Genomic DNA, 21,432 nt, shown 5'->3' on the forward strand with positions numbered 1-21,432 from the left:
ATTGTGCTCTGTGCAGATGTCTCTCGTTTTGAAGGTCGGCTCGCATTTCCATCACAGCTCGGAAGGAAGGATGGAAAAGAGAATAGGAGGGGAGGGGGGCTGTAGGAGAGGAAACTGGGGTCGAGGGAGATGCCGCAGATGCGCCTGTGAGAAAGTGGGTGCATTCTGTGACAGGCCGGTGTCCCTAGAAAGACATGTGGGCTGGGGCAGCATCAGTCACGTGCCATTTAGTTCCTTAGCTGAGGGAGTGGGGACCCGAGACGGAAGGCAGGTGAGTGCCTGACCTGGCCATGGGACTGCTGGGGGCCGGAGCCTTCCGGCATGGGCGCTGGGGCGACTCCGCATTTTATCCTTGAAGTGCTCCTCATTGTGTCATACCCCTGATGAGATTATTATTTTTTTGCGGGCTCTAGTTTTACCTACCCTGCTGTTTATGTTAATAAGCTTCTCGTTCCACTGCTCCTCCTCTTATCAACCGCTGCTGCTGTGATTTATCCGTAGGAGATCCAGAATGGATGCCTCTGATTACTTTTATCAACTCCTCCCGCGGGGGGACCTTGAACTCCATGAGGCACCTATTCTTCATGAGCCTTTGACAAGTATCCACAGCCGAGATGTTTTCGGCTGGGCTCTGTTGAAAAGATTCATAAATCTTCTCCACTTTGCTCACAAAGTGGTCAGCAATGGCTTCACATATCTCAGTGGAGGGAAGGTCTTTGGTCAATGTAGTCGTAAGAGACGTTAACTCCTTATAAATTAAGAAAAGCTCTTTGGAGGAATTATCGGATAATTCAATCCTCTCTTTTATAAAATTCCTTTTAGCCTTTTTAATCAGACTATGGTATTCCCTCAAGCTGCTCCTGTATAACTCTTTACGTTCCGCATCATAGTCTTTGCGCCAGAGGCGTTCCAGACACTTACATTTAGCCTTCGCTGCGCGCAAATCCTCATTATACCATGGGGCTGACCTAGACCCTCGTACTGGGGCTTTTAGGGTCCAGGGGGCCGCCTTCTCTAAAGCCTTAGATACCCATTCCTCGTAGTCCTTCCAAGCTGCCATGAGAGTCTTACTAAGCAGAGGGGCTTCCTGGCTTAATGCAGATTCAAATACCTTATGGCTGAATTTTTTCCAATTTGAAAAAGGTCTATAACTAGTACACTTAACACATAAACGAATAGTGATATAAGAACCCACTATATATAAATGATCATGAACCACTTTGTTGTATTTTTATTCAAAATTTATTATATTTGTTTGATTTTATAAAGAATATAGTGTGTATCTACCGCTTTGCCTACATCATGTTTATTCATCTTCCTTTTGTCTGATTTTATCTCGTCATATGTATGTTTTTGCACCATTAATGATAAACCATTTTTGATTTAGCAATGTATAAAAGGTTTCTTTAAAACTATTTATCAGTCATACTCTAAAAAACTTAATTTTTAAAAAAAGTAAATATTCTTTATAAAATCAAACAAATATAATAAATTTTGAATAAAAATACAACAAAGTGGTTCATGATCATTTATATATAGTGGGTTCTTATATCACTATTCGTTTATGTGTTAAGTGTACTAGTTATAGACCTTTTTCAAACTAGACATTCTTTCCCTATGTATAACTAGTGGTTTTCATATATAGGGGTCCCCTACTTCCTAAAACTACTGAATTTTTTCCAATTCCTACGCTTAGATAGGAGAGGTCTCTTGGGTATTTCTCCTCTGGGCATGCCTAATACAACAAAAGGAATACGATAATGGTCTGACCAAAGGATCCTTATGGGGGTGAGCACCTTAATATCATCCCAATTAGAAAAAATGGGATCCAGAAGATGCCCCGCTTGATGTGTTGGCCTCCCATCAGAAAGTCTATGCATCAGGGCATTCAAAGAGGTAAATACTGATTGTGCCTCTGCACAGTTAGCATCCTCAAAATGTAGGAGCAGAGGCCTCATCCAGCCAGGTCTCCGTTAGAAACAATAGATCCGGCTGATAGTAAGAATATCGCAGATGTCCAGTCTGTGTTTTTTAAATGAACGACAGTTCACTAAGAACATGGCGAGTTGATCCGCCTCCCTCACAATCTCCGAATCAGTAACAGGATAAAAATGGCAACCCCTACACTCTTGGGGCAATCATTCAGGCTGCAAACGGTGTTTACATGCGGCCATGGGAATGGGGCGGAGAAGGGTTAATTCTTCACGTGAATATCGCAGATCTTTTACCAGATCGCTGGAATCGGAATCAGAGGTCCTGGCCCCTGGCCGCGTCCAGTCACGGACGGGCGCAGACGGGCTTGCCTTGTGCGCGGCTACGGCGCGCACTCGGCGCGCCCACTGCGTGCGGTCGCTGACCTATCCTCATAAATAGGAGTAGGCCTGTAGAAACTAGAGCGCTAACCCAAGCGCTGGTGAGGCAGGAAGTGGTGGGTTCCTCACCCTCCGCTCAAACGCCCACAATGGACGCGGCGGAACGGGGCGGGACAAGGAAGCAGGTAGGGATCAGCAAATTAAGAAGAAATAAAACGAGCTAGCAGCAGTACACACATTTTAAACAGTTTTAAAAGTCAGTTAAATTCTGAGCATCAATCTATTAAAAACGGGCCAAATCACACCGTAATCCTCCCCTTCATACCCCCGCACTGAGACTGTCCCCAGAGTTCACAACGGAAGTGTCTGTCACTGCCACTGACAGCCTAACATCCACAGAGCTTCGTCATCCTCTTCCTCCCTAAATAAACATAGGCCAGTAGAAACTAAAGCGCTAACCCGAGCGCTGGTGAGGCAGGAAGTAGTGGGTTCCTCACCCTCCGCTCAAACGCCCACAATGGACGCGGCGGAACGGGGGGGGACAAGGAAGCAGGTAGGGATCAGCAAATTAAGAACAAAAACGAGCTAGCAGTAGTAAGCACATTTTAAACAGTTTTAAAAGTCAGTTAAATTCTGAGCATCAATCTATTAAAAACGGGCCGAATCGCACCGTAATCCTCCCCTTCACACCCCCGCACTGAGACTGTCCCCAGCGTTCACCATGGAAGTGTCTGTCACTGCCACTGACAGCCTAACATCCATTTTATTGCGCACTTCCTGTTGCCTGCTACTTCTGTCATCCCCGTCCGTGGCCGTTTAGTGCTCTCAGTGTTCTCATTCGGCTGCTCCTCCTCTTATCACTCGCTGCCGCTGTAATATCACTCTACACTCTGCGGTGTTTCCTGCTATAATTTGCATTGAGTTATGAGGAACGCTGTCTCAAGATTGCTTTCCATACAGTTGCCACATACCGGAGCTCCTCATTTTTTCGCGCACTTCCTGTTGTCTACTACTTCCCCTGTCATCCATGGCCGTGTAGGGGCATTACTTCTCTCCAGTAGTGGCGCTCCGCCACAGTGTTGGTCTGTTTTATCTACCCTACTCTGTATATTAACAGTGCTCTTAGTGTTATTGTTGGGCTGCTCCTCCTCTTATCATCTACGGCTCCTCCTCTTATCTTCTGCTGTGTTATCGCTCTGCTGTGTTTCCTGCTATAATTTGCATCGAGGTATGAGGATAATTGTCTCGAGATAGCTTTCCATACAGTTGTCATATACTGGTGATCCTCATTTTATCACACACTTCCAGTTGTCTACTGCTTCTTGTCATCCTCGTCTGTGACTCTTTAGGGGCATTACTTCCCTCCAGTGGTGATGCTCCGCCCGTGGTGGTCAGTGCACCCTCGGGACTGACTGCAGCAGGTCAGCAGTCATTGCTGTGCAGGTCTTCTTGTTAAACTCTCACCCCTGGAGGTCCCTATCGTACTCCCTTCTAATGGAGGAAGGATGCTCTGTGGGTTCAGTGCTGGGCAGGGTCTCCTTGTTAGCACCCACCCCCCTTAGTTGACCCTCTCCCTTTTAATGGCCGGATGCTGAGGAGTCAGTGCTGGGCAGGGTCTCCTTGTTAGCCTCATCCCCCCCACCCCCCGTCAACCGTCGTAACTGAGGCTTCCCAACCCCTTCTAATGGTGGCAGGATGCTCTGGAGTCAGTACTGTGAATGGGTCTCCTTGTTAATCCCACCTCCCAGAGCTCACTTTCTCACCACATTCTAATGGTAGAAGGATGCTCTGGACTGGACTGCCATTTATTGCATTATTGTACTTCTACTTGTATTGTGTACTCTTTTGTAACATGCACACATGTCACTTTTTCCTCCTGTAACGTAGCGGTTGCTACCTCTTGTATTTTGTTTGCTCTTGAAACATGCACAATTGTCACTTTTGCCTCATGTAACGTAACATTTGCATTTGTAACATACTCACTTGTAATTTTCTCCTCATGTATCACTACTGCTCTTCAAATCCAATCAAAACCAACTTTATTCGGTTTTTCATAGTAATAGAAACACCATAAAAGTTCATAAAATACATTTTACACATTTGCTCAATTTATAAAAACAGTTAAAAAACAGAAATTATTTATTACTGTTCTATTTAGAAAAGAAAAAGAATAAATGCCCACATGCATCAAGCATTTTTGGAGTCGCAAACGGTGCGATTCCTTAAAATCGGCCGTTTGCGATTCCAAAAATGCTTTTTGAGATGCATCATTTGTTTTTGTTGAAAATCGCTAATTTTGCGATTTTCTAAAATGCGATTGCATTTAAGGAATCGCAATTTTGCGATTCCTTAAATGCAATGCATCATTCTTCAAAAAATTGCGATTTTGAAGATTGCAAGCGCAAATTACCACGAGGTTGAACCTCGTGGTAATTTGCGAAAAATGTTTAAAATGCTCAAATTAGCATTTTAAACACTGTCATGTTCCAGACACACATGTCCTTAGGACATGTGTGTGTGAAACATCCATCGCACACTAATAAAGTTAAAATTGTCTTTCTCTGGGCTTATTGCAGAGCACCCGGCCATCCTTCACGCCGAGAGTGGTGCTGATGTCCAGCAGACGGGGGCTGGGGTAGATGAGGGGAGCAGGAGTTTGATTTATAGTAGTACTTCTTTCCGATCGCACTTTGCTGGTACTCTTCGATTGTATTTATCTGATCATGTTGATAGGCACCTACGGCTGAAATAGCAAACCAGTTATCATTCTTTTACAAAACATGTTTTTCTAATCAGTGTGATGCTGCAATGGCAAGATGTCATCTTCACAAACTCAAACACAAACTCAAACACTCAAAGCATAGACTCTTCCATAAACCTTGAAAATGACAGCAACAGAGGATGTAGTCTAATGGTTAGGATGGTGGACCTCAAATCTGGCGAACAGGGTTTGAGTCTCGGCAATGATGCTAAACATCCTGTGATTCTGGGCAAGTCACATAATCTACCCGTCCCTAACAGAAATGAATGAGCCCTTATGTAACGCAACAAGTGCTCATGTGAAGCACTTCAATACCTTCAGGTCGAGTTAGCACTATATAAATCTGAGGGGGAAAAAATAGCAGTGAAAACCAGCCTTGCTTTACTCATAGCCGTGCCATCATGCTACGTGATTTGTGAGGAATGCCCAAAACCATGAACATGTCACCCAGCTCTCACTTTCTTCAAATGACAACACATTGATTCTAAATGAACTATGAGAACTGCCTGCCTTGCCTACAACGCCCAACACCCCCAGAAATCTCTCATTTCCAAAAAGTTCTCTCTGTACCCAGCTCAAGAGGTGTGCCTTGCACAGAGCCTCCCTTTTCAGGCAAATTTCTGAAAGTGCTGACTTAACCTTCGACTTGTAAAAATGTATGTGGACCTCATATACACGGTACATAGACTGTCTATATACTATGCATCAATGAAGAGATCAAGCAATAATAAAAGCAAAGCGTTCCATAAACACCGGTAAAACACCGTTTCAGCTGTTTTTTATGGGGCAAAAATGAATAACCACTGAAAAGCACTGTTTTTTGAGGTATTGAAATCACTGGAAAACACTGAAAAAACACCACCAGAATTTACCAAAAATAGAAACTGAAAACAGGAAAGCCTAAGTATAATTATGAGTGACATTCAAAGACTATGAGTGACACTTTACCGCACCAAGCATAATCAAGCAATGAAGACGAGGGAAACATAAATATCAGAAATTACACCCATTTGAGCAACAAGAAATGCTAAGATCACCTTAAAACAGCTGCAAATCACCATAAATGGGAGGGTGCTAACCAACTTGACACACAGAGAGTCTGTCCAGGCTCTTCACGTGGGATCTGACTGTCCCAAGACCGAGTCAGTTTGTCATGACTACTAATTTTCATAATTAATTAGCAGGCTGAGACAGCAGAGATCCAGCAGGTGAGAGAGTCTCCCCCTCAACCCCCCCCCCCAAAAAAGCATGGGAATCTCTGCTGCCTCAACCTGCTAATTAATTATGATAATTACTAGTCAAGACAAGACGTCAGAACGGGTTGCAGCACCGGTAACGTGTCAGGAGGATAAACAGGTATGGGGGACACAGGATGGAGTTCTTACTAAATAGCAAAGGCTGTTGTCCGACAGGCAGTCCAGTGCACAAGTCCTAAAAACAGAAGTGGTGGGACTCATCTAGTTAGGCAGTAGGCAAGTGACATCACGGGGCACGGCATTACAACGCATGACATCATGGTGCATGACATTACATGTGGCATCATAGATATTGACATCATAAGAAGTGGCATCACAAGCCATACCTTTAATATGTAGGTGTGATGTAAGGCGCTCTGACACTGCTTTATGATGAGTACCGATATACCAGAAGAAATAGTAGTACTTAAATTATTTCAACGCCTCCTCAGGGGTAGTAATCGCTATATAAATTACATTTAGTGTGATCTGAATACTGGGAGAGACCAACACATCAGACATTCTTACAGTGCATGCATATCTAGTAAACAGAGCCTGAACAAAGTGAAAAGCTGCCTCTCTTAAGTATGTGCGAAGTGTAAACCTTTGTTTCCCCTCTGCTGCATTTGCTTCTAGGTGTGAGACTCCTGTCTGCTCCCAGCCAGGAGACTCAAACAAAAGGAGGCCTGATGACTCCTCAAATTTGGCTTTTATTATAGGCCCAGCAGGAGTCTAAACTAAGAAAGCCCTGTTCCCAACTGCACATTGTTGCTTGTTGCAGATGGATAGCAGACTACATGCAGGCGCTGCTGAATGTGTCCCAGTGTTTGTAAATTACACCCGGACTAGTTCAGCACATTATTTAGTGGGGCCAAATTCTTGGCAGGGTGGGCGGCGTTCACCCTTTGAAAAGAGTGGGTGGACGCCGTGCACCCGTGTTACCCCGTACTCATGCCCTGAGGCAGTCCATTATCCATTAGAACTGTTCCAACACCCAGGCAGGAAGGTCCAGTAGCAGCTGGGGTGGGGGTCTTGGACCTCCCTCCCCCACCCCCACGACAGGTGCTAACTCCATTTGGGGTCTCTTGGTGCTGCCAATAAACGCAACAGCCCATTCGAGGGGGTTACGTCTGTGATTATTGTATGCTCCCCTTCACACAGTCCAGCTTTGTGAGAACATCCACAATGCTAGAAGGATGTGTTTCCTGACTGTGGAGTAATGCCAAGTAACTCGGGCCCCCTACAAATTTGGGATCTGTGCAAACCTGGGGATTCTGTCATTCGAGGTCTAGCTGCCCACCCTTAGACACGCAACCCCGAACCACAAATAAAAAGCTCAGTTTTACTTATCGTGACCATTTCAACAAATTACTTATTTAGGTCACATGAAAACTGCGAAGGTGTCATCATTTTTAAAGAAAGTAATATAATACGATCATGACATCCTGGCGGTCATTTTATTGAGAGAAGGGACTGGAATGGTAGAAAGTGAACGAGGAATAACTCCTTGGAACCTTTGGCAGAAGTTGTGTTACACTGTTATAAAGCATTTCTTAGTTGAAAGGCACTGATCGGAAAAGGAGTTTTACAGTCTTTGCTTTATTAGTCACTCGTATTGAGGTTTCTGTAAACCAACGCCCTAGCTGTTGCCAGACCAGCGCTACAGGAGTAGCATTTGAAATATCTTTCTCACCGTTGCCAAGAGGGAGGAGGAAGCCAACGCGAGGCCGCAGAGGAGGTGAGAGGCGCGGCCCCGGGACTGCGAGGAACAGCGTTTAATCCATCAGCTGTTTCCTCTTCCCGCGTGAGCCGCGCCCCCTCCCAGTGCCCGCCCCCATCAGGTGCCTATAACCTCTCGCGGCCCCCGCTTCGCGGGTGCCGCTCGTATTGAGGTTTCTGTAAACCAACGCCCTAGCTGTTGCCAGACCAGCGCTACAGGAGTAGCATTTGAAATATCTTTCTCACCGTTGCCAAGAGGGAGGAGGAAGCCAACGCGAGGCCGCAGAGGAGGTGAGAGGCGCGGCCCCGGGACTGCGAGGAACAGCGTTTAATCCATCAGCTGTTTCCTCTTCCCGCGTGAGCCGCGCCCCCTCCCAGTGCCCGCCCCCATCAGGTGCCTATAACCTCTCGCGGCCCCCGCTTCGCGGGTGCCGCTCGTATTGAGGTTTCTGTAAACCAACGCCCTAGCTGTTGCCAGACCAGCGCTACAGGAGTAGCATTTGAAATATCTTTCTCACCGTTGCCAAGAGGGAGGAGGAAGCCAACGCGAGGCCGCAGAGGAGGTGAGAGGCGCGGCCCCGGGACTGCGAGGAACAGCGTTTAATCCATCAGCTGTTTCCTCTTCCCGCGTGAGCCGCGCCCCCTCCCAGTGCCCGCCCCCATCAGGTGCCTATAACCTCTCGCGGCCCCCGCTTCGCGGGGGCGGCTCGTATTGAGGTTTCTGTAAACCAACGCCCTAGCTGTTGCCAGACCAGCGCTACAGGAGTAGCATTTGAAATATCTTTCTCACCGTTGCCAAGAGGGAGGAGGAAGCCAACGCGAGGCCGCAGAGGAGGTGAGAGGCGCAGCCCCGGGACTGCGAGGAACAGCGTTTAATCCATCAGCTGTTTCCTCTTCCCGCGTGAGCCGCGCCCCCTCCCAGTGCCCGCCCCCATCAGGTGCCTATAACCTCTCGCGGCCCCCGCTTCGCGGGAGCCGCTCGTATTGAGGTTTCTGTAAACCAACGCCCTAGCTGTTGCCAGACCAGCGCTACAGGAGTAGCATTTGAAATATCTTTCTCACCGTTGCCAAGAGGGAGGAGGAAGCCAACGCGAGGCCGCAGAGGAGGTGAGAGGCGCGGCCCCGGGACTGCGAGGAACAGCGTTTAATCCATCAGCTGTTTCCTCTTCCCGCGTGAGCCGCGCCCCCTCCCAGTGCCCGCCCCCATCAGGTGCCTATAACCTCTCGCGGCCCCCGCTTCGCGGGTGCCGCTCGTATTGAGGTTTCTGTAAACCAACGCCCTAGCTGTTGCCAGACCAGCGCTACAGGAGTAGCATTTGAAATATCTTTCTCACCGTTGCCAAGAGGGAGGAGGAAGCCAACGCGAGGCCGCAGAGGAGGTGAGAGGCGCGGCCCCGGGACTGCGAGGAACAGCGTTTAATCCATCAGCTGTTTCCTCTTCCCGCGTGAGCCGCGCCCCCTCCCAGTGCCCGCCCCCATCAGGTGCCTATAACCTCTCGCGGCCCCCGCTTCGCGGGTGCCGCTCGTATTGAGGTTTCTGTAAACCAACGCCCTAGCTGTTGCCAGACCAGCGCTACAGGAGTAGCATTTGAAATATCTTTCTCACCGTTGCCAAGAGGGAGGAGGAAGCCAACGCGAGGCCGCAGAGGAGGTGAGAGGCGCGGCCCCGGGACTGCGAGGAACAGCGTTTAATCCATCAGCTGTTTCCTCTTCCCGCGTGAGCCGCGCCCACTCCCAGTGCCCGCCCCCATCAGGTGCCTATAACCTCTCGCGGCCCCCGCTTCGCGGGAGCCGCTCGTATTGAGGTTTCTGTAAACCAACGCCCTAGCTGTTGCCAGACCAGCGCTACAGGAGTAGCATTTGAAATATCTTTCTCACCGTTGCCAAGAGGGAGGAGGAAGCCAACGCGAGGCCGCAGAGGAGGTGAGAGGCGCGGCCCCGGGACTGCGAGGAACAGCGTTTAATCCATCAGCTGTTTCCTCTTCCCGCGTGAGCCGTGCCCCCTCCCAGTGCCCGCCCCCATCAGGTGCCTATAACCTCTCGCGGCCCCCGCTTCGCGGGAGCCGCTCGTATTGAGGTTTCTGTAAACCAACGCCCTAGCTGTTGCCAGACCAGCGCTACAGGAGTAGCATTTGAAATATCTTTCTCACCGTTGCCAAGAGGGAGGAGGAAGCCAACGCGAGGCCGCAGAGGAGGTGAGAGGCGCGGCCCCGGGACTGCGAGGAACAGCGTTTAATCCATCAGCTGTTTCCTCTTCCCGCGTGAGCCGCGCCCCCTCCCAGTGCCCGCCCCCATCAGGTGCCTATAACCTCTCGCGGCCCCCGCTTCGCGGGTGCCGCTCGTATTGAGGTTTCTGTAAACCAACGCCCTAGCTGTTGCCAGACCAGCGCTACAGGAGTAGCATTTGAAATATCTTTCTCACCGTTGCCAAGAGGGAGGAGGAAGCCAACGCGAGGCCGCAGAGGAGGTGAGAGGCGCGGCCCCGGGACTGCGAGGAACAGCGTTTAATCCATCAGCTGTTTCCTCTTCCCGCGTGAGCCGCGCCCCCTCCCAGTGCCCGCCCCCATCAGGTGCCTATAACCTCTCGCGGCCCCCGCTTCGCGGGTGCCGCTCGTATTGAGGTTTCTGTAAACCAACGCCCTAGCTGTTGCCAGACCAGCGCTACAGGAGTAGCATTTGAAATATCTTTCTCACCGTTGCCAAGAGGGAGGAGGAAGCCAACGCGAGGCCGCAGAGGAGGTGAGAGGCGCGGCCCCGGGACTGCGAGGAACAGCGTTTAATCCATCAGCTGTTTCCTCTTCCCGCGTGAGCCGCGCCCACTCCCAGTGCCCGCCCCCATCAGGTGCCTATAACCTCTCGCGGCCCCCGCTTCGCGGGAGCCGCTCGTATTGAGGTTTCTGTAAACCAACGCCCTAGCTGTTGCCAGACCAGCGCTACAGGAGTAGCATTTGAAATATCTTTCTCACCGTTGCCAAGAGGGAGGAGGAAGCCAACGCGAGGCCGCAGAGGAGGTGAGAGGCGCGGCCCCGGGACTGCGAGGAACAGCGTTTAATCCATCAGCTGTTTCCTCTTCCCGCGTGAGCCGTGCCCCCTCCCAGTGCCCGCCCCCATCAGGTGCCTATAACCTCTCGCGGCCCCCGCTTCGCGGGAGCCGCTCGTATTGAGGTTTCTGTAAACCAACGCCCTAGCTGTTGCCAGACCAGCGCTACAGGAGTAGCATTTGAAATATCTTTCTCACCGTTGCCAAGAGGGAGGAGGAAGCCAACGCGAGGCCGCAGAGGAGGTGAGAGGCGCGGCCCCGGGACTGCGAGGAACAGCGTTTAATCCATCAGCTGTTTCCTCTTCCCGCGTGAGCCGCGCCCCCTCCCAGTGCCCAGCCCCCTTTCTACTCTCAGTAACTTAAGCAAGCCCTTGAACGCGCAACGCGGGACGCGCGCGGGCCGAAGCCCGGGGCGAAGCCCGGGCCAAGGGCGGGCCCGTTGTTGCCCGTTAGTGACCGGCAGAGACCGGACCGGGCTACCCCTCTTTCAACTTTGACAGTACAGCAAATAGGCATCAGTATGTCACCGAAAACCAGGAGTTCTACAAAGACCAAATCGAAACACGCACAAGAGGTTGCACAAATCACGGGTCCCATTGACCTTTTTATAACACGGACCCACGAGGTAATAAACAAGAGTATCGCCCTGATGGAGAAAAGAGTGTCATTAGACCTCATGAATGCAAATGCAAAACGTTCCTCCTTAGGCGCCATAGCAAATGCCACCTCTCCAATATATCTTAATTCACAAAATTGCTCCCTTCCCGTGACTCTGTCAGCTCCTGATATAAACACCGTGCCGTCGACAGTGGATTTGTCTGTAACACAATCTGAGTCAGACCCCTCGCAATACACTGACGACCTGGAAGCAACTCCAGATTTGGCGATTTGCCAAACTCAGGGGGAAATAAGTGAAAATATGAACCTCTACCCCCAAGAAGTAAGGGAAGGAGCTATCCCAAAACAAAGTAATATAATCCCAACTAGCAATACTGTTACAACCGCACCTTGTCTAAATCACGTTTCAACCTATGTTCATTCCACAACCCAATTAAACGTACTACCTCCCCCCGTAACAAATCTACCACTCCTGAAAACCCCAATTGAGGTCCCTGAAAACTCCTGCAAGACATGCAAAGTCACGGCACAAGTTCTGACGACAATAAAAGACCTCCTTTTCCAGCATCTAAAACCCATTCAACTTAGTATTAGAAATGTAGAAGCACAGTTGAACATAATTTCCGCAACACTCCTTGACACTAACACGCGCATAGAAGTAAAGGGCAAGCGAAATCCACCGCAGCTACCCAAAATACAAACTCAAGCGCAACCACGTAAAACAGCTAACTGTCCAAACCCATCCACTATACCCCAAAAAAGCCATCATCAAAACTCCGTAAATCAAAATCAGCCACCCTTAGTGCCCAAACCACACCGGAGTAACACCCCGGCTGCATCAAACCACCAACTGAAAAACACAGATGCAGCTACCTTAGATACCCCAGGAACAGAGGCTAAAAATAATAATACAAACAAGGTCCGATCTGACAAAGAGCCAGCTTCCCTCCCACAAAAACCAGCAGCCTCCCAGCTGTCCCCAAGGAATATCACGGAAAAACCACCAGCAACAAGACGCCCAGTCCATCTGCCCCCAGGAGCTACCCCTTATACTATAGTTCTCACAGGCGTACCTGAGAAAACTGATGATACTCCAGAAACAGCATGGTCATTAAAGAACAAGGTCATGCAGTGGCTAAGTATTAACAGGCCCTTAGAGTCCCACATCTCGGGAGGAATTTCCACAGCCCGTAGGGTAACCTGGGTAGGAAAAACCATGAAAACAATCCGCGGAGACTGCATCATAGTAACATGCAGAGATCCCTCCGCAGTGGACTATATTTGCTCTTGGCCATCTCTTGAAAAAAAGGGAGGGATTGATGCCCGTCATCTCTCGTTCTTCTACCCCCCAGCGAGGCAGCATCGTAACACTCCGCCCTGGTCCTGGCATCAAACTCCCAGGGAACCATGGAACCAAGAGCCATGGGATCACCTGGAGTACACCCATGAACATGGTGGTAGAAATGGGCCGAGAGAACGGTCGAGGCAACACTGGCAAGAAAGACCCTACCAGCCCTATGGAGGCTGGCAGGGCTTTCCGACTCAGAATCGCTTTGACTGTTTGGAGATGGTCGATTGACCACTCAGGGAGGGACCCAGCCACGTGAAACCTTACTCTCCAACTCAATTAGCAAACTCAGCACAACACTCAATACCTTCTGAACCCCCTTCTGAATATAATAGCAATCCATTACTGAAAATACTAATCACTAACAGGAATCCCCTGATAAAAGCCGCTCAAGCAAACTCTCCACTAAGAGGCGAAACCACTTCTGGCTCGTGTCATCAGCGAATAGAAGCCTCTAGGCCCTCAGCTGAACTCCACCAGGCTATCCCACGAGAACCACCAGAAACTATGCCTGCAAATACTTTGCCAACCATATCAACCACTCTAACGGCAACTGCGAAACTGGGTGTCTCAATCGCATACTGGAATATCGCAGGTTTGACCTCAAAAATAACATCATCTTTATGGCTCGACACAGCAAAGCAACACCATATACTGTGTCTGCAAGAAACCTGGTGCACAGCACCATTGCATCTTATAGGTTATAAAACCATCTTCACTCAGGCAGTACCCGGAAACATGGGCAGACCAAAAGGAGGACTTGCAATCCATATCGCCAACACCCTCCCACTTAGAGTGAAATTGCTAAAGGAGTCACCCACCTTCCAAATTATCCAAATTACGCAGGACACGCAGACAGCAGCACTTGCAGTCAGTAAACTCATTCTCATAAACTATTACAATAATTTACCCTCTTTGGAATGTTGGTCTAATTTAGTTGAGATAGTCGCATTCCTAATCTCCTTACAACGTGACAATAAAACTACTCATATTCAATATATCTGGGGCGGTGATTTTAATTCTTCCATGTGCATGAACCACAAAAACGGTAATTGCGGTCTCCAGAATGAACTCGGCAATCCCATTCCTCACTTTGCACATTCGTTATGCGGAAACAAACTAAACGAAATCCTCTTCTCCCTAGACTTGGACTTTGTAAACGAATTAGTTGACCCGCAGTGTGACTATCTGCCCACCTTCCACGGGCGAGGCTGTGCCACAACTATCGATTATATAATAGCATCAAGCTCACTAAAAGGTAAACTAGCAAACTATGAAATTGGGACTAATCCAATAAGTGATCATTACCCGCTTAGCGTGACAATCAACATGATGCAAGTAGGAGTACATTCCGCAAAGCCCAGCTCCCTTGAACAACACCTAGTGTCCATAAAGAAACTGAACGGGTACGCAATTAAGTGGGCAAAAATCGACCCTGCAGAGATGACACAGAGGATCTGTGGAAAAACCCATCACTGGATATCCAAATGTATGTCACTAGAGGAGCCGCCAGAAGTGATTGTTAGCTGCTTCCAAAATATTCAAGAAACAATAAGGGACGAGTTATTTGTTAACTTAAAAAATAAGACTAAGCTCCTGACCACGAGGTGGTTTGATTCCACCTGTCGAAAGGCACTTACAGCCCTAAAAGAAGCCTTGCACAAGCCCACGAGAGACGTAGACGAAATCTCTCAACTGAGGAAAAACTATAATTCTGCTCGGAAAGACCGGAAAAACCAGATTAAACGAGACCTCTGGCTGCGCCTACACGACAGTGCCCAAAGGAAAGACAGCACTACATTCTGGGAAGTCGTGAGGTCCCCTTTTATGGCCAACAGTACCGATCATGAACACCTTGATGTGGCAATAACGGAGGCCGAATGGGTTCTCCATTTTTCCAAAATTTTCGGAAACTCTCACGATGCATCATTAAGCATACCAACCAATGACTTCCGTGTGGAGCAAAACGATACTTACCCGATCAATATTCGTTTTTCCCTCAATGAAATTATAAAAGCAATAAAGGCCTCAAAAACCGGAAAGGCTCCAGGACCTGATGGGGTCCCAATGGACCTGTTCCTTTACGACGTGGACTTTTGGTCGAAAATAATTCTACGGGTCATGTCAGCAGCAGCCTCAATTGGTCTTTTCCAATCTTGGTCTACCTCAATTTTATTACCAATTTTTAAAAAAGGCGACCGCAATGATCCCGCATGCTACCGACCAATTTCCCTTCTGGACTCCATGGGCAAGATTGCAGGTCGACTACTCCTGGACCGATTGCAATCTTGGGCCCGGGAGAATAACATCATAACCGACCTGCAATACGGCTTCCAGAAGGGGCTTGGAACCGTGGAGCAGGCCCTCAACCTTGTCCTCCTGGCTGGAAAATATGTCCGCGCCAAAGGAGGAAATATTTTCCTTGTTTATGTCGACCTAAGCGCGGCATTTGACTGTGTCCAGCATGCGAAGCTTTGGCAACTATTAACAGATCTTGGCGTGGACCCTCCCATATTAACTTTCTTAAGAGAACTTTACTCTACGGCGGAGGGGCGAGTTCGATTTGGCACCAGTGGAGAACTGTCACGACCCTTTCAAATAAGGAAGGGAGTAAGACAGGGATGCGTACTGGCCCCATTCCTGTTCAACCTATACACAAATGGGCTTGAGCAGGCAATGCTGAAAGGGTGCCAGGACCTCCCACAGATAAATCATCGGCCGATACCCACCCTCTTATACGCCGACGATTCAGTAATTTTAGCGCGCACCCCAAATCAACTTCAGTCACAACTTGATAAATATATTTCATTCATGGACTCACTTGATCTTAAAGTCAATATCAAAAAGACATTCACAATGTCAATTGGCCCAAGGACAAAAACGACTAAACCCATAATGGTCAGTAATAACAGACTTGAAAAAACCTCGATATATCCTTACCTGGGCATCCTAGTGGATGATGAATTGAACTGGCAAAAGGCAATTGAAGCCAGAAACCTACATTTCCGTCGAGCGTCATCTGCACTAACCTCCTTCTCGAGGAAAATGGGGAAACCGGCACCTTCTGAACTTTTAACTATATATTACGCAAAATGCCACAGTGTGGCTACGTATGGAGCTGGAATTTGGGGCTACGGACGCATCGACCAGCTCCAGGTCACCGAAAATGCCTTCATAAAATATATTTTAGCCCTTCCACGAAGCTCCCCTATATTTGCCTCACATCGGGAGCTTGGCATGGACTACATCGTCGACACCATACGGTGCCAGCCAATCTTACTGTGGCACCGGATATGGTGCAATCCTGAATGCCACTTAACCCGCTCCCTCATTACTGACTGTCTAGGCCTGACAAACTGGCGAAAAATCCCGTGGCTAAATTACGTATGTAATTTCTTTAAAGACATGGAGTGCGAACAGTACTTCATCGAGCCACCTTCAGTCGAAGATATCTCCAGGAAAAAATTAAAGCAAATGTGTCTAGGCCATCTGAGAGACCTCCGCAATCAGGTAGAGATCACCAAATCGCAAAATGAAAAAATATGTGTTCAACAGCAGGGAAAAACCATACAGCCCTATCTGACATACTTTCTATCCAACTATGAGAAGTACCTTCTTACAAGACTACGCTTTGATGTATTTTTTCGGCTGGTGTCTTTTCCGGAGACGCAGAACTGGTCCCTTAACATGATGAGGTGCCCCTGCGACGGAGTCTCGATACAAAATACGATTCACGTCATTCTCTTCTGTAAATATTATAAATCAGCAAGAAAGACATGGATCATTCCGATTCTTCGTTCCAGTGGACTAAGGCAGTCTTACCCAGCACTCTCTTATTTACAATCCTTAAAAACGCCTCATGAAGCCAAATGTACAGCGACCTTTCTTAAATCAGTTATAACTATACGTCGTAACACTCTTAGCTAAATTGATAAAGCCATAACTATAAGAATGTTTTTTACTGTTTTAAAAAAATGTTTCCTCTCTTTCTAAAATCCCTGTATGATTCTGTATTTTTTGTATTTGTAACTCTTTTAAACAAACTGTACTTTTTATGGTTATTGAATTTTATAACCGAATAAAAGTTTTGAAACTCTAAACTCTAGTTGCAAAAAGAGAATGACGATTATAATGGCAACAATTTGCAGAACTGTGGGCAAGCAAGTGTAATGCATAGCAAAGCCCTCCAACACTGCCATCCTCTCTGCTCTGGGCAGGCACGGCGCCTCCCGCTGCTCTTGCGTGTGCTCCTCGGCTCTGGTCCACTACATAACTTACGCCTGCACCGCCGCCCACAGGATGACTTATTGTTCAGTCACAGGCGGCAAATGGACAATGTTACGAAGGCCAGCATGGCCCAGTATATCACAACATACTAGAGCCCCTGACAGAGTGGAGCAAACAGACGGGCATTACTCTGCAAGAACTTTAAAGTGCTTGGAAGCACATCTTTCAACAGTAGCACTGTGAGAGGCCACAAAGGGGGTAACTGCTCTACGGCAAACGTTTAAGAAAAGGCTCATGGATGTTTTGTGAGGTTGTTTTATATGATTGATAGTGGACTCCGGTCCTTACAGGATGACAGGTGAAGCGCTGAGATTCTAATGAGACAGATGTATAGCACTGGTAGCTAACAGCAGTGTGACCTACTTGGGTGGTGAGAGGGCCGAAGAGTGCAATACAACCACCAGGACATCCCTAGCTAGGCTGGCATTAATACCCAAGTACTAGTGGAAATTACCAGAAGATATACAACGGTTTATTACAAGGTTTTTGCTTTTCCAATAGGACAGGCAGGGAATGGTAACAATAACTGTGTTTTTGTATAGCGCTTCACACTACACTTCAGATGTTTTTAAGCTCTATAAAGATGAGTTTTATTACCCAGTTTAATGGCACAAGATTTACCGGCCTAGGGTGGACGGTACCAGAGTTGACCTTGCTGATACCCGAACACAGATTTAAAGGAAGGTGGATCAAGCAATGCAAGTTTTTTTTCTTAAACAACAAAATCAAGACTATTAAAGGTCCGTCTCGTAGAATAAAGGCCAAAGACCGACAGTTGACTATAGGCAGGCACTCTTGCTGTAGGATAGAAGTCCAGTTGGCTGTGCTCACTTTGATGTTGTGTCAGCCGCGGCTAGGTGAGGCGACTGTCTTCTACCCTGATTCCTGCATCTATCCTTATTCTAAGGGGAGGCCTGTTTCAAGGGATCGATATTTGCCTGTATGCGCCTTTCCCTTTAGTTCTGAAATCTTGCTGAGCCTCGCCTGACCTCGAAGGATGAACAAGAGTCTTCCCGGGGTCTGGAGAGTGACTGTGGCCCCACAAGCCGCGACGAGGAGTCTTCAGCAGACTGGTGCGACCGGTCACACAATGGCCTCGTGATGAGGCACAGGCAGTGGTGCAATCAGTGGTGGGCTTCAAAACCAAAGTTCCATCATAACTTCCGCCCACTCACGCCACCCCTTTAATGACCTAAGTACGGACTCAGGCGGGAAATTGACAAAGTTGCAAATACCGCAAGATGCTGCAGCCAGTGAGAGCACAGCTGAGCCAGCCTGGCCAGATCGACCAAATCCACCACCTGGCAGGTGAGGATACACCGGAGCAGAACAGTGCAGTAGTTGCACTGCACAGAGTAGTACAGTCTGTAACACACTGTGGGCTGCCAGAGCAGTGCGCGCCTGCAGTCCGAACCATGCTTTGTTCAATGAGCGTCAATAGCGGTGCTCCCATCTTGTTTTGTCAGCATCTTCAGGAGGTCCTATAAATGCGTGATGTCTCATTTTGGCGGGGTGATGCGGATCACCACACCAAAATGTGTTAGTCTAACGCCTGATGCGTGATACTTGGCAGGGTTGTATTTCTTCTCAATACTTCTTTCTATGTATGATGCATTCTGCAGCACAAATATAAAGAGAAACATGTCTCTAAGGATTATTTTTTTAATGAATGAATGGAGCCCTTCCTTCACAAAACATACCTGCCAGTAACACAGTGCGAGACTAGGAGCCAGATGTACCTTTAGCCTTTTGCGACCAGTAAAATGCATTTTATGTACACACAGAAGGCCAAATGCAACTCTGTAACTTGATATAGGATCACATTTTGTTTTTTGATTCGGTTTTATGAAGGGGTGTGTTTAAGGGATCCCTTCTTAATACTGAACAGCCCTGGTATGTATGAATGTTTTGCAACCATGAATGCGGTCGCAGAACATTTGCTGTTACCACCTACTTCAAGTTGGTGATAATCCAGTCGCAAATACCGCTTTGTGAATGTGGGCACCAACATTTTTTCAGAGCAGGCAGTGGTCCCACGGACCACTGCCTACTCTTGAAAAATGAAAAGTTAACATTTCATTTTTATTCTTGAAATGCCTCCCGTTTTCCATTAAGAAAACAGGCGGCATTACAAATAAAAGCAATCACATACATAGTGGTCTGCTGACCCCAGCTGGCCACCATCCCTATGATTGTAGCCATTCACAATGGGCCGCCAATTGCGACCTGTCTCATGAATATTGATGAGGCAGGTCCATTTGCGACCCACTGTGAATCGCTAACAGTGTCAAACACACTGTTGTACATCGCAGTTTGCAATTTCTTGATAGCTAATTGCTAAAATTTGCTATTAGGAAACGCAGACATGCGATTTCGTACATCTGGCCACAGGAATGCTTCATATCTTAATAGATATGAAAGATTTCTGCTCTCTCTGTTCCAGGGCAGTGCAGCAATTTTCTTTGCTACATTGCATGACTGTTTGGTAAATCTGGGCCCGTGTGTGGCAGGATTCATTTGTCTTGGTCTGCCCATCAGACTGAATGTATTTAAATATTTTACCTGAGACTATTCAAGGACTTTTTTTATTAGTGCCTCATGCATTTTGACCAGAAATGTTGTACATAGGATAAGTAAGAATGATACTTATGTAGTTACATAGACTTGTATATATGATTCATTAATACTAACATATTTACTATAAGGCTTTCAGAAATGGAGAAAGCCACGAGCTCAAACGTGGACACATATTTGCAAAATGTAACAATTGAGGCAATTTATAATGCTAACTGAATGCTCGTTAATCCCATGCAAAATGTATGTATAAGTAAAAAGCAAGAATTATGATTGCTTGCTCTCAAAATATACCAAAAAAATTGCACCTTGAAATCGACGGTTTTTGCTAAACTATTGTGTAACTTTAAATACAATCTCTCTGAGGCATCATTTAGTGAAGTATGTTAATGCATGCGAATATAAAAAAAAGTTAAATAATGGAGAATCAGTGTAACACCCTTATAGGCAACATTATAGGCAACAGGAAAGCAATTAAGGGTCAGATTCCTAAAACAAAAGTCAGATAAGTGCTCCTGCACGTATATCTCCTGGGGCAAATTAGGAGCACGTATATCTCCTGGGGAAAATTTACAACTTTCAAGAATTCGCGCAAGTTTACAGAAAAGGGTGGGGAAACTGTACTCTGAATAACTTTTGTGAACTCCATTTTCAAATGGGCAAATATACATGATATATTTACCTATGTGAAATGTTTCTGAGAGATTGCAAATTCATTTTCTGTGCACATCATTTTCCCCACCCTGCAGGGGAAGAGATTGGAGAGGAGTTGATGAAACCCTCAAAGTTGTGAGTTTGTAGGTGTGCAAGACTCACAAGGTATTCTAACCATGCAACTTCCGAGGAATGCACTGGAGAAAAGTACCCTAGGATTAAACAAGCCTTAAACAAGATGACTTACTTGGATGGTGACCACTGCTATTTTTAGGATCTGTATGCCAAGTTTCCAAGGCTTTCGCCCACGTGTCCGGAATTTTTCACAGGGGTTCATGAAAAAAAAGTAAAGTTTTCTTCTCATTTTATCGCCTGCAAGCAAATCCTGGGGCATGGAAGAGCAGTGGTTGCAGCCGTGCACACTGTCATCATTATGAACGGACCCGTTATTCACCACCAGTTCGGGATTCTCCATTTCTGGTGAGAGGAAGCATGAAAAACAGACAATTAGTAACCCAATACTTTCACCTGTGTAACAGCGTAGATGTCCCCAATCAGATCACAGTACAACTTACCTTGTAATTTTATTTATTTATGTATTTGGTGGACAATTTTGACAACTATGCAATGCATGATAGGATAAGCCGATACATGGAGAATGGTTTTGAAAGTAAATGTCAGCTAGGAATTATGGGTGGATCTGACCTGCATGATTTAGAGGAAAAACTGAAAAACATGTAGACACTCAAGGTATGACATGTTGCTTCTCCTGTTTTAGTTTCTTTCTCCTTCTCAAATATTATTTTTCTCTTTGCGTACTGTCCTGTGCATTTTGTTGCATCAGGTTTTGTCCTCATTTGTCAGTGGACCCTTAAGTGTATCAT

At 47.2% G+C, this 21,432-nt stretch overlaps 1 protein-coding gene across 2 annotated transcripts in view; it reads right to left on the reverse strand.

Moving 5' to 3' along the window:
* The window catches only part of MCOLN3 (mucolipin TRP cation channel 3), a 426,432-nt gene that overhangs the window by 294,333 nt on the left and 110,667 nt on the right, over positions 1-21,432 (reverse strand). For both annotated transcript variants that reach the window (XM_086936329.1, XM_086936328.1), the window contains exon 2: positions 20,796-21,025. In XM_086936329.1, the coding sequence (XP_086792455.1) occupies positions 20,796-21,023 (228 nt within the window). In that variant the 5' untranslated portion in view covers positions 21,024-21,025. The remainder of the gene's footprint in view (positions 1-20,795; positions 21,026-21,432) is intronic.

The sequence above is a fragment of the Lissotriton vulgaris genome, chromosome 1_1 (assembly GCF_964263255.1).
Source record: "Lissotriton vulgaris chromosome 1_1, aLisVul1.2, whole genome shotgun sequence".
Taxonomy (NCBI): domain Eukaryota; kingdom Metazoa; phylum Chordata; class Amphibia; order Caudata; family Salamandridae; genus Lissotriton; species Lissotriton vulgaris.